At 44.1% G+C, this 13,094-nt stretch overlaps 1 protein-coding gene across 3 annotated transcripts in view; it reads left to right on the top strand.

Moving 5' to 3' along the window:
• STON2 (stonin 2) overlaps nucleotides 1–13,094 on the top strand; it is a 69,402-nt gene that overhangs the window by 43,070 nt on the left and 13,238 nt on the right. For all 3 annotated transcript variants that reach the window (XM_075282360.1, XM_075282359.1, XM_075282361.1), the window contains 2 exons: nucleotides 5,969–7,783; nucleotides 8,056–8,258. In XM_075282360.1, the coding sequence (XP_075138461.1) occupies nucleotides 5,969–7,783; nucleotides 8,056–8,258 (2,018 nt within the window). The remainder of the gene's footprint in view (nucleotides 1–5,968; nucleotides 7,784–8,055; nucleotides 8,259–13,094) is intronic.

Here is a 13,094-nt window from a genome sequence, read left to right as displayed (position 1 = left end):
ATTGCTGATGCTGTAAAACGCAGCACATGACTATATAGTACATGACATTATAGCTAATTTGTTCTAGCTTTACACTCCTTCCATAGTGCAATCCAGTTCACTGTTTTTATTACTGGCGGGTGTAGACAGACACCACACATTTGTGCTCTGGGCCTATGGCAACTAATGGGGATAATGAAGACAGAAGAAAAGTTCAATCAGTACAAGTAATGTTTTTATGCCTTGGTGCACTAAGATCTGCTGCTGTGTCCTGCTGCAATGCCCTGCAGAATGTAGTCATTGTCTTGACTGCAGCATATTACAACAGTTGACCTGAATACTAGTTATAGCCCCTGTAGGAAGTTGTGACTTAACCCTTGTTGCTAAAAATGTGAAGGTGTCTCTGGGCTGTACAAATAAAGTGGATAGATAGATAGATAGATAGATAGATAGATAGATAGATAGATAGATAGATAGATAGATAGATAGATAGATAGACAGACAAAGGATAATATGTAGAACCACCTTTAACACCAATAACTTGTCTGGAAGTCAAATTGCAATTCTTCAACTTCGTCCTCTTTAGCCATTGACATTGGAGATTTCCTGCTGGGACCAGTGTTCTGTAAATTGACCCAGTTTTGGTCCAGTTGAGTTTTTGCATAAAGAACAGACATTTCAACCTTGGTCTTCTATTTCTACATGAAATTGTTCTGGAACTTGTGTGGTCCTTGCAGATGCTGCCGTACTGTTTTTATGAGAGGAGGGGCTTTTGCTTATTGCTCCCCCCGTGACCACTATCGTACTTGTCCACTCTTTTCCTAAATTTCATTAAAGTGGTCTAGAGGTCACATGATGCAGTCCTTGACCTTTTCTTTATATCTTTGATTTTGGACTCAGTTTGCTGAGTCCTGAAAAGATTGCCGGCTGTTTTTAAGGTTTTTCATGTGTAAATATCCTTCTTTTTCCTGACCTTCAGAATGGAGATTTATCAGACTGATATTCATAAATGACCAAATGACTCTCTTAGGCAGAGGTCTCACATTGCGGAAACGCAGTGTTTTTTGTTGCAGATTTTGCTACGGTTTTTTGAGCCAAAACCAGTGTTGATTAAACAGAAGGAATGTGTATGCACTTCCTATAAATTTTCGATTCCTTTCGTAGCCATTCTTGGTTTTGGCTAAAAAAAAACGCAGCAAAATCTGTAGCAAAAAAAAGCGATTCTGCAACATTGGGGGCCTGAACCTGAAAGGGGTTTCCAAGATTAGAAAAACATGGCAGATTTATTTATTTATTTATTTATTTATTTTTTTACCAGAAACAAGGACACACCTGACTACAGAATGTATCTGGACAGTCTCTAGATATACATACTTTTCATTTAATATATAAATATATACTTCCAGCATATTCTGCAACACGTTACACTTGGATAAGAAGTACATTCTTCACACAGAAGCTGCTGAGTGTAATAATCTGAATCTGGAAACTGTCTCCTGATGATTCAATGACACCACAGGTTTTTGGAGACCCGCATGTCACAATAAGAAGCATTTCCTGGTGTTTGGCTGGGATTGACATTGACATCTGTTCGGAGGGGGGGACATGTGAATGAGGTTAATACTGGGAAGAAGAAGTGTGAGCTGCCAGGACCGCGGCAGAATCTGGATCCCGTATAAAAACCAAACTAATTTCCAATATTTGTGATCTGTTCTGTCACATGTGCTCAGCACAAGATTTCAGGCGCCACGTATGTCTATAAATATATATATATATATATATCTTTAGACCAGTGATGACCAGTGACCATGATTCCTTCGATATTTAGTAAGTCACCAACCACACCACCTCCATTATATATCCAGATCATAATGGTACCTGCCCCATTCTTGACTGCTTGACATTCTTGAATGCTATTGTACAACAAATGTTTGCCTCTTGGACTCAGACACTACAAATTGATTTGACTGTGAGAAGAACCTTCATTCACTGACTAGTGGTCCAGCTCCTGTGCTTTTTAGCAAGCGATAACATCGTCTTTTTATTAACGTGCCTAAGCAATGGTTTCCAATTGACATACACCTTCAAGGCATTGGCTGCTAGGGATGATTGACTTCTTCCTTATTTTCATTAGAGCAGATTTGAAGGCTGTTTGGAATACACTCTGATATGACTGTCCTCCTATTTTGTGGTTATTTAAGGATGTTCAGGTAATGGTTGATCATGTACGTTCTTGAATTTGACATATCTTTTGAAGATACAATGCAGTCTACCAAGAGAAAGTTTGTCCAGGTGAGCAATTTCCCATAGACTGTGCCCTATAGCACTCAAGGCGGTTAAGCCACTTTTGAATTGATGACTCCTTCCTGGTAGCCATCATCAAGAACACTTTTTGCATAAGTTTACACAGTATAATTTATTTATTTATGTTACTTATATAGCGCCACCGTGTAACGTGATGTGTGGACCCCCAGAAATGCAAGAGGGTGTGGTCCTACCATCATAAGCTGCACACCGACCATGGAAGCCAAAGAAGGGTGGATGCTGAGAGTTTAATAATCTGATAGTTGATACGCATTTTGTTGGTTGTACACAAAAGAGGGTGAACCAAAAACAGGCTGAGTAACAGAGCCCAGAGGGACTTGGTGTGGACTCATGGATTAGAGGACTTTATAGTGACATCTTAACATCTTGGTCCCCAGAGAGTCCCCAGAAAACATCTTTGGGAGATTCTCTCATTAAGCCAGTCCTGGCATCACCATGACTCATTCTGTGTAAGGGGGGCCAAGTGGTTTCTTTAAGGTTGTTCCACACAACCGAGTGTGCATCTGAGTTAGGGGCTGAGTTATCATGGAAGGCAGTCGGATAACACTCGGTGTAACATCCGAGGGCATTCCTTGACACATACATGTCTATGGAGCTTCCAGATCCATTTTGTTCTGAAAACACAGAGCAGACTAGGGCTTGCTCTATACTCATCCATGTTATCGGATTACCCCATAGATGTGAATGCTTATTGTCCGATAAACTCGGCCACCAACTCGGACGCACACACGGTCATGCGCATGGACCCCAACTGTTTGTTTTTCAATATTTTCTTTCAAAGTTGAAGTTCATTTTGATCACATTTTGGTTGTCACAACTGTGTCCCTCTCCTGCACGTTACAGGCGAACACCGAAGTTCTTTTACTGTACACAGTAGAGATTTAGAAACCTGTGTAAAAGAGAAACTAGCTTTGTTGCCCATAGCAACCAATCACAGCACAGCTTTCATTTCATACTATGCTCTGGAAAAATGAAAGCTGCATTGTGATTGGTTGTTATCTCCGTGTGGCGTTGGTGTTGGTTGTTGCTCGGGTTCCCACACGCTGATGATATGTGGCCTCTTAGGGGTACTTGACCTGTCATTTGAGCCCCAATTATACACAGATTATATTAATATTATATTTATAGCTGCAGAAATTTTCACAGATAACTGGGTGCTTACTGGAAGTAATGAGTCACATACTGCCAGCTGTACTGTCCTCACTGCATATCCTATCAGCCCCAACCAGGGAAATCAGCATGAATTCAGTAAACAGGATTCTGCCATTCCTACAGCCTGAATAACACATTTAGCTTAAACTTCAGGCAGTATAATATATAATGCTAAGATTAGATACATCTGTTGAACAGCAAATTCCACACAGTAGGCTTGGATACAGCAGCATTGCAAACAGCAATAAATGTAATCGACTTAGATACAGCATCTTGGTAGACAATGTCACTAGATAGGTTTAGATACAGCAGGCTGTATCAAACAACAACTTTACATGATAGGGTTGTCCCTCCAATAAGTATCATATTCATTGTGTACATAATATGATCAATGTCTTTCATTAATTCTGTTAGAAAAATACCAGTGAAGAGTTATTATGACATTTACTTATATAGGTTGGCGCCACCTGCTGTTCACAGTGTATAGAAGTGTGCGCATCCACTTAATGGACTCAGTTCACACAGCCAGGTCTCTGTACAGTGATCCAGCTAATAGAAATAGCTTTTTACCCCGCTGCAGGGCATCTGCAATAGCATTTCAGTATAGATGAAAAAAAAAAGAGAAGGTCCTTGTATTGTCAGCTGTTGGAGAATTAAAAACTGTTTCTGTCCAGGAGCTTGAGCAATGCAGCACAGTTTAGCAGCACTAGGAGGCAAAGATTTTGTTTTATGCTAGAAACACTGCAAATTACTTTACAACAGTTATTAACACCCTGTTGGGATTATCCTGAATCTGGCTTGTCCCAGTCCAAAACAGTATTGGTTTGTGGAACCTCCACCCAGCAGATTGGGCAGTCAAGAAATGGTGAAAAAATTGAAACCCAAAGTTTACCAGTCTTGATGTAGCTATAGGACAGGGGAAAGGAAGGCACTGTCAGAAGGTGCACAGTTGAGGTTTGCTTTGGTGTGATCCAGGGACTTGGTCGCTGGTATTTGCTGCTCATTTGTTTCCCAGCGACATTTATTCTAAAATAATTAAGGAAACCACACAAGCCACATTTCTGCTCGTCTTTCCGGAGCCAACACTTTTGAGCAGTGCTGAGAGCTTCAATTTCCTCTTATCTCAGCACACATTCCCTGCTCCTGTCACTGCCTCTTCCTGACCTTATGAGAGGTCTGTGCTCCGGCTGTGTATGAAGAGATTATGGGAACATGCATCATGTCCTGTTTACTTCATCTACACCCAGCCTGTGAACATTTTGATTCTAAGATCTCTCCCGTAAAGCAGAAAATCCCTGTATATATATCCCTTTCAAAGTCTCCATTTCTATCCAGATGTCAAAAATTCTAATATGTCATACTTGACTCAATTTGTGACACCAAGGTGATACTGATAACTGCGCTTACAGCTCGCACTGGACTTTCCTTTCTAGTGTATGGATAACAATGCCTTTGGAAACGGTAATGGTAACCTTATTGGTTGTTTCCTGATGTAAGTGGTGAAAACTCATGAGTAAAACTATTAAACATGAGAATTTTTCACATTTTCATGTTATATACTCATTTGTCCATGATGTACAGGAAAAGTGCCCTTGCCTTAGTGAAGATGAAAATGAGTGTCCTCCCTAAACCCCATGCAGGGGTGCAGATCCAGAATGTAGTGCTAATTAATGTTATAGCATGTAAAACTTCAGAACACTTAGAGGGGATCTTCGGCTTTATAAAACAATTAAAAGTACATAGTACAAATACTCTTAAAGGGAGTTGTCCAAACAAATTCAACCGCTAGCCACACTACAGTTTACACATAAACAGCTTACCTTTGTTATATATGACACTTTTGTTGATTTAGAGTAAAATAGCTTTGAAGTTTTATGTAAATAAACCATTTGGAGGACAAGGGGCAGGCCTCCAGTCCTGGGAGCACTGCTTTTTTCTGCTCAAGTAGGATGGGTGATGTCATGGCAGTAGGAGGATCAACTCTTACCGCACAAGGTACCGCAGGCAGGAGATAGTAACGGTCTGCATGGCAAAATCAGTGCTCTAGGTAGCTGAAGGCTCATCCCAGGGCACCAACAGCCTGATTTGCAAAAGACTTTAAAGTTGTTTTCCTCCAAAGAGCTCTTCAACATGGTAGTAACAGTTGAATATGCTTGGAGGAGGTGGTAGACTAGCTTTTAAGATTCAGTTGTTAAACAGAAGAAAACATAATGTGTGTGGTTGCTTTGTGGGAGGAATGTAGTTTTTATGTACATGTACTTAGTGTTCAATCAACAGGCCAGAATACATGACCAGTCAAGTAAGAAACCTCACATGGTACCCCTGCAGTCAAATACCTCCTCAAATACCAAGTCACAGCAGAATTCATATTAGCAGGTTGGCGTACTGATTTGTCTCTGCTATGTTACTTTTCTTTATACAAGCCGTGAGATCACCCTAAATAGGTTGTATTTTTTGTGTCCCTCGAAGTGACCCACAGTCATATAAAAAAGAATTTTGTCTCTTCTTTCAGATAACTCATCTTTCCAGGAAGATGAAGACTTAGACATGGAATCTGTCAACTGGTCTGGCACCATCAATGGTCACCCGGAGCCATGCACAAGGACTCGGTTCCCCAGTTGGGTCACCTTTGATGATGAGATAATATCACCCACCCCTAACGACTCTCCCCATAAATCAACAGAGGGTCCACAATCACCCTCTGCCCCTGACAGGAACTTCAATAGTGTCAGAGCCTTAAAAAAAAGAGAGCGACCCAAGAGCTCATTGGTCGACCTCTCAAGGACTCAGAGACTTGACTTTTCAACTTTGCACAGACAGCTCTCACTAAATTCTACTCCCACCAAGGCTCCCAATCCATTCCTTGATGAGGCATTGAAGGATGTTCAACCTTCCCCAATTAATCCATTCAGCTCCTTCTTTGAGGAGCAGGAGAAACGTTCTCAGCACTCTTCAGTATCTAGTGGGCCAGGGTCAAGCCAAAGAAATTCAATCTCCATTCTTGCTGAAGAACTTGATACAGAGCAATTTGAAGATTACCGTAAGAAGGTTTTACAAGCAGATGTGGTAGAACAGCTCAAACAGATTCAAATTGAAGATCCAGATTCTCCTGGCAGCCCTTCTCTACCAGATGACCCATTGAAATTTGATGAGCCTGTTAGTCCCTCCTTAACATTTACGAAGCCTCAGCCAAATGAAGGATGGCCAATGCTGTTAAGAATCCCAGAGAAAAAAAACATTATGTCTTCTAGGCATTGGGGTCCCATCTATGTGAAAGTCACAGATACTGGATTCCTACAGCTGTTCTATGAGAAAGGTTTGGAAAAGCCATTCAGAGAACTTAAATTGGAGGTCAACCATGAGATTTCAGATCCTAAGCTCCAGAACTATGATGAAAATGGAAGGATTCACACTATCCGCATTGACCGTGTGTTATACAGGGAGAAACGCAAGTATCAGCCAATGCCTCTTGTCACTCACACAGGAGAGAGGGAGCAGGTAATAAAGCTGGGAACAATTGACTATTCAGACTTCATAAGCTTCATTTCAACCATCCAAGATGTTTTATTCCACCTTCCAGCCACAGTGGATCTCAGCACTATGCACCAGAATTATATTGAGGAGGAGATCACCGTAGATGTCAGAGATGAGTTCAGAGGAATTCTGTCTAAAAGGGACAACCAGCTTCTTCAACACTCTGTGATCACACATGTCCATGTTCTTAGTTTCATCTCAGGAATGACAGACAGCAGAATAGGGCTCAACGATGTCCTTATCAAAGGCAATGAAGTTGTCTCCAGGCAAGACATTATGCCAACCACTACCACCAAGTGGGTGAGACTACATGACTGCCAATTCCATTCATCAGTAGATGAAGAGGCATTCCACAGCTCGAGAAGCATCATATTCACTCCACTTGATGCCTGCAGGTTTGAATTAATGAGATTCCGGACTGTATTTTCTGAAAAAACATTGCCTTTCACTCTTAGAACTATGGCCTGTGTTCGTGGAGCAGAGGTTGAGCTACAGAGCTGGGTGGTAATGTCTACTGGCTTTTCTTCTAACAGAGACAGTCTATCCCAGGTTCCCTGTGAAAATGTCACTATTCGACACCCAGTGCCGCCAGAGTGGGTGAACTATTTCCGAAGAGAGAGTGTACTTGGGGAAAGATCATTGAAGGCTAAAGTCAATAGGGAGGCCAGTTTTGGTTCCCCCAGCTTCTCTGGTTCAGAACCAGCTATGAGAGTTACACTGGGAACTGCAAAATATGAACACGCCTATAATGCCATAGTATGGAGGATTAGCAGACTTCCTGATAAGAACTCAGGTGAGGAGAATTGTCTATCACACTCTGACAGTATATCATATATGTCACACAAATCTTGAAGGACCAACCCTTTATTTTGATTCTTTCTAGGGTACAGTTGAGGCTCTGGAGTAGACTACTTTCAGGAATTGGTTGTTCTTAGGACATTTGAGGGCTCTCGAGGGTGGTTTATGGGGATTGGTGACTCTAGATTAGGGATGACTGGTATTTAATATATATCTTAGTAGACTTATAACTTCCAGTGATGTTTAAAGTGTTTTTTTTCTATCTAGGATGGGGTCACCCCCACTGCTTCTACTGCCACCTAGAGTTGGGCTCAGATCGGGAAGTGCCCCCAAGCTTTGCTAAGTACGTGGAGGTGGAATATTCTATGCCTGCAACATCTGCCTCCAAGACAGTGGTGCGCTCCATCTCAGTAGAAGAGAGAACAGAACTCAAAAAATGGGTGAACTACTCTGCTCACTACTACTACAAGGTGAGATAATTGCGTAAACTGTAACATCACCATGTTGTGTGGCAGTCTAGAGATAAATTAAAGGTATTATTTTGAGACTCAGATATTGAATTCCTGTCTGTCCTATGATAAGTTATCAATATCAGATCAGTGGATATCTGACTGCCAGCAAGGAGACATGTACAGGTTTTTGTGGCCACCAATGCCCTTCACTCATTAAAGAGATCCTATCATTAAAATTAAATTTTTTCTCACTAACACGTCGAAATAGACTTAAGAAGGCTATTCTTCTGCTACCTTTAGATGTCTTCTCTGCGCTGCCTTTCAGTAGAAATCCCGGTTTTAGTCGGTATGCAAATGAGTTCTCTCGGAGCAGTGGGGGCGGTCCCGAGTGATCAAACAGCACGGGGGGCATCCCCAATGCTGCGAAAGAACTCTCCAGCACCGCCTCCATCTTCTTCAGGAACGTCCTCTTCACGCGTCTTCTTCCGGTGCAGGCTTCAAACTTCTGGGCCTCGGGCCTAGGGCAAAGCCGACTGCACATGCCCAGTATTGTAAGCAGCCATTTTCTTGTGGCCGACGGGCATGCTTCGGCTTTGCCCTAGGCCCGAGGCCTAGAAGTTTGAAACCTGCGCCGGAAGAAGACACGTGAACACCCCGTTCCTGAAGAGGATGGAGGAGCCACTGGAGAGTTCTCTCGCAGCATTGGGTCGCTCCTAGTGCTGCGAGAGAACTGCTTTGCATACCGACAAAAACCGGGATTTGTACTGAACGGCAGCACAGAGAAGACATCTAAAGGTAGAAAAACAGCCTTTCTTAAGGCTATTCCAACGTGTTAGTGAGAAAAAAATGAGTTTTAATGATAGGATCTCTTTAACTTTCTCTTCTTTGGGATATTAGTGGGTTTGAAGGATATCGCTTTACCAAAGCCACCTGGTACACCCACGATCACCCTTATTTCTTTTCACTCACACTCCGTGACTGTGCCTGGGTCTAGAGCAGGGGTAGGGAACCTTCGGCTCTCCAGCTGCTGTGAAACTACAACTCCCAGCATGCTCCATTCACTCCCATGGGAGTTCCAAGAACAGCAGAGCAGGTATGCATGCTGGGAGTTGTAGTTTTGCAACAGCTGGAGAGCCATACGTTCCCTACCCCTGGTCTAGAGGATAAAACAAAATGAGCTTTATAAATTTTATATATTTATTAACCCGAGTGGGTCAGTATTAGCCACTAACATATATAGAAATAAAATTGGAGTAAAAAATAGAAAGGAAAAATACCAAAACGAGTCTCTGAAGCCTGATTCCTAGGCCTCAGGGCGCATGCTTAGGTCAGTAAGGTTCTGCAATCTGCTCACATGACTTCTAGGTTCAGAACTCCTATGCCTCACGATTCGGCCTTAGGGCACTGATTTAAGTCCACAGCACGACATGCATCACATCTGTCCAAAAACAAAGAGACCTTTGTCCCTCAATGTGGACCCTTTAACTCTCCCAGTCTCCTCCCTGAATGATGTCACTAGGAGGGGGAAGGCCCGCACCCCATCTTGAAACCAAATAACTCAGAACAGCCATAATTCCTCGCCAGATGACCTCAGTGTCACGCAAGTGGTATGATGGAGTCAGTGGTGAACCTAACTTAACTAACGTAACATTTTGTGGTGACTTACCGGAGACGTCTCTGACTAATCGCTCACATTTCCTGTCTCTTCCCTCTGGACCGTCATGACCACGTCTTCCAGCATGTGATTTGTCTCTGTAAAGTTTGCAACTTTGACTCCTCACTTCTCCAGGCACCTCACCCATATTGTTCCCACCTATCCAATCCCCTTAAAGAGGACCTTTCATGAGTTGGGCACATGCGGTTTTATATACCGCTGGAAAGCCGACAGTGCGCTGAATATCACAATCTGTGCCCCAGGTGAAGAGCTATCGGTGTCGGTACCGTAGCTCTTCACTGTCACAAGGGCATTCGTGACAGTCAGCCAGGAACGCCCTTCTTCACAGCAGCGCCTATAGCTCTGTACTGTAAGAGCGGTGAGGAACATCCCTCGAGTACTTGTCTATAGACGAGTACTATCAGGAGGGGAAGTGGCGTTCCTCCCCGCTCTCACAGTACGTTATAGGCGCTGTTGTGAAGGGCATTCTTGACTGACTGTCACGAGCGCCTTTCTGATGCTGAAGAGCTACGGTACCGGCACCAATAGCTCTTCACCTGTGGCACAGATCGTGAACGCCAACAGTGAGCTGAATTCAGCGCACTGTCGGCTTTCTAGCGGTATATAAAACCGCATTTGTCCCAACTCATGAAAGATCCTCTGTAAATAGTGCCCCTTATTAATAATACCCCCCTAATAGCCCTTATATGAACTCCCCCTTGTATTAATGATATGCAGTATTTATACAAGGGCCATTAGGGGCATTATTAATACAAGGGGGATATTTTAAATACCCCCCCCCCCCCCCGTATTAATAATGTCCCTAATAGCCTTTATATGAATAATAGAGATGAGCGAACACTGAAATGTTCGAGGTTCGAAATTCGAATCGAACAGCCGCTCACTGTTCGTGTGTTCGAACGGGTTTCGAACCCCATTATAGTCTATGGGGAACAGATACTCGTTAAGGGGGAAACCCAAATCCGTGTCTGGAGGGTCACCAAGTCCACTATGACACCACAGGAAATGATGCCAACACCTCTGGAATGACACTGGGACAGCAGGGGAAGCATGTCTGGGGGCATCTAACACACCAAAGACCCTCTATTACCCCAACATCACAGCCTAACAACTACACACTTTACACACTCAATACCACCTCTCTGACAGTAGGAAAACACCTTGAAACATGTGTATTTGGCACTTGCAGTGAGGAGAGCTTGTCACCAGCAGTGAATTTGGCCCTTGTAGTAAGTTGAGGTTGGCACCAACATTTGTTTTGAAAATCAGGGTGGATTGAGCCTCTAACCAGCAGAGTTTGGGCAAATTCATGGTGGAGGGAGCCTCTAAAAACCCCAGTTTGGACCAATTCATGGTGGAGGGAGCCTCTAAAAACCCCAGTTTGGACCAATTCATGGTGGAGGGAGCCTCTAAAAAACCCAGTTTGGACCAATTCATGGTGGAGGGAGCCTCTAAACAGCCCAGTTTGGACCAATTCATGGTGGAGGGAGCCTCTAACCAGCAGAGTTGTGGGAAAGCAGGGTGGAGGGAGCCTCTAAACAGCCCAGTTTGGACCAATTCATGGTGGAGGGAGCCTCTAAAAACCCCAATTTGGACCAATTCATGGTGGAGGGAGCCTCTAAAAACCCCAGTTTGGACCAATTCATGGTGGAGGGAGCCTCTAAACAGCCCAGTTTGGACCAATTCATGGTGGAGGGAGCCTCTAACCAGCCCAGTTTGGACCAATTCATGGTGGAGGGAGCCTCTAACCAGCCCAGTTTGGACCAATTCATGGTGGAGGGAGCCTCTAAAAACCCCAGTTTGGACCAATTCATGCTGGAGGGAGCCTCTAAACAGCCCAGTTTGGGCAAATTCATGGTGGAGGGAGCCTCTAAAAACCCCAATTTGGACCAATTCATGGTGGAGGGAGCCTCTAAACAGCCCAGTTTGGGCAAATTCATGGTGGAGGGAGCCTCTAAAAACCCCAGTTTGGACCAATTAATGGTGGAGGGAGCCTCTAAAAACCCCAGTTTGGACCAATTCATGGTGGAGGGAGCCTCTAAAAAACCCAGTTTGGACCAATTCATGGTGGAGGGAGCCTCTAAACAGCCCAGTTTGGGCAAATTCATGGTGGAGGGAGCCTCTAAAAACCCCAGTTTGGACCAATTCATGGTGGAGGGAGCCTCTAAAAACCCCAGTTTGGACCAATTCATGCTGGAGGGAGCCTCTAAACAGCCCAGTTTGGGCAAATTCATGGTGGAGGGAGCCTCTAAAAACCCCAGTTTGGACCAATTCATGGTGGAGGGAGCCTCTAAAAACCCCAATTTGGACCAATTCATGGTGGAGGGAGCCTCTAAAAACCCCAGTTTGGACCAATTCATGGTGGAGGGAGCCTCTAAAAACCCCAGTTTGGACCAATTCATGCTGGAGGGAGCCTCTAAACAGCCCAGTTTGGGCAAATTCATGGTGGAGGGAGCCTCTAAAAACCCCAGTTTGGACCAATTCATGGTGGAGGGAGCCTCTAAAAACCCCAGTTTGGACCAATTCATGCTGGAGGGAGCCTCTAAACAGCCCAGTTTGGGCAAATTCATGGTGGAGGGAGCCTCTAAAAACCCCAGTTTGGACCAATTCATGGTGGAGGGAGCCTCTAAAAACCCCAATTTGGACCAATTCATGGTGGAGGGAGCCTCTAAAAACCCCAATTTGGACCAATTCATGGTGGAGGGAGCCTCTAAACAGCCCAGTTTGGGCAAATTCATGGTGGAGGGAGCCTCTAAAAACCCCAGTTTGGACCAATTCATGGTGGAGGGAGCCTCTAAAAACCCCAGTTTGGACCAATTCATGGTGGAGGGAGCCTCTAAAAAACCCAGTTTGGACCAATTCATGGTGGAGGGAGCCTCTAAACAGCCCAGTTTGGGCAAATTCATGGTGGAGGGAGCCTCTAAAAACCCCAGTTTGGACCAATTCATGGTGGAGGGAGCCTCTAAAAACCCCAGTTTGGACCAATTCATGGTGGAGGGAGCCTCTAAAAAACCCAGTTTGGACCAATTCATGGTGGAGGGAGCCTCTAAACAGCCCAGTTTGGGCAAATTCATGGTGGAGGGAGCCTCTAAAAACCCCAGTTTGGACCAATTCATGGTGGAGGGAGCCTCTAAAAACCCCAGTTTGGACCAATTCATGCTGGAGGGAGCCTCTAAACA

Source organism: Leptodactylus fuscus, chromosome 7 (genome assembly GCF_031893055.1).
Source record: "Leptodactylus fuscus isolate aLepFus1 chromosome 7, aLepFus1.hap2, whole genome shotgun sequence".
In the NCBI taxonomy this organism is placed as follows: Eukaryota; Metazoa; Chordata; class Amphibia; order Anura; family Leptodactylidae; genus Leptodactylus; species Leptodactylus fuscus.
Note: the sequence above shows the minus strand (reverse complement) of the source record. Positions and strands in the feature narration are given on the sequence as shown.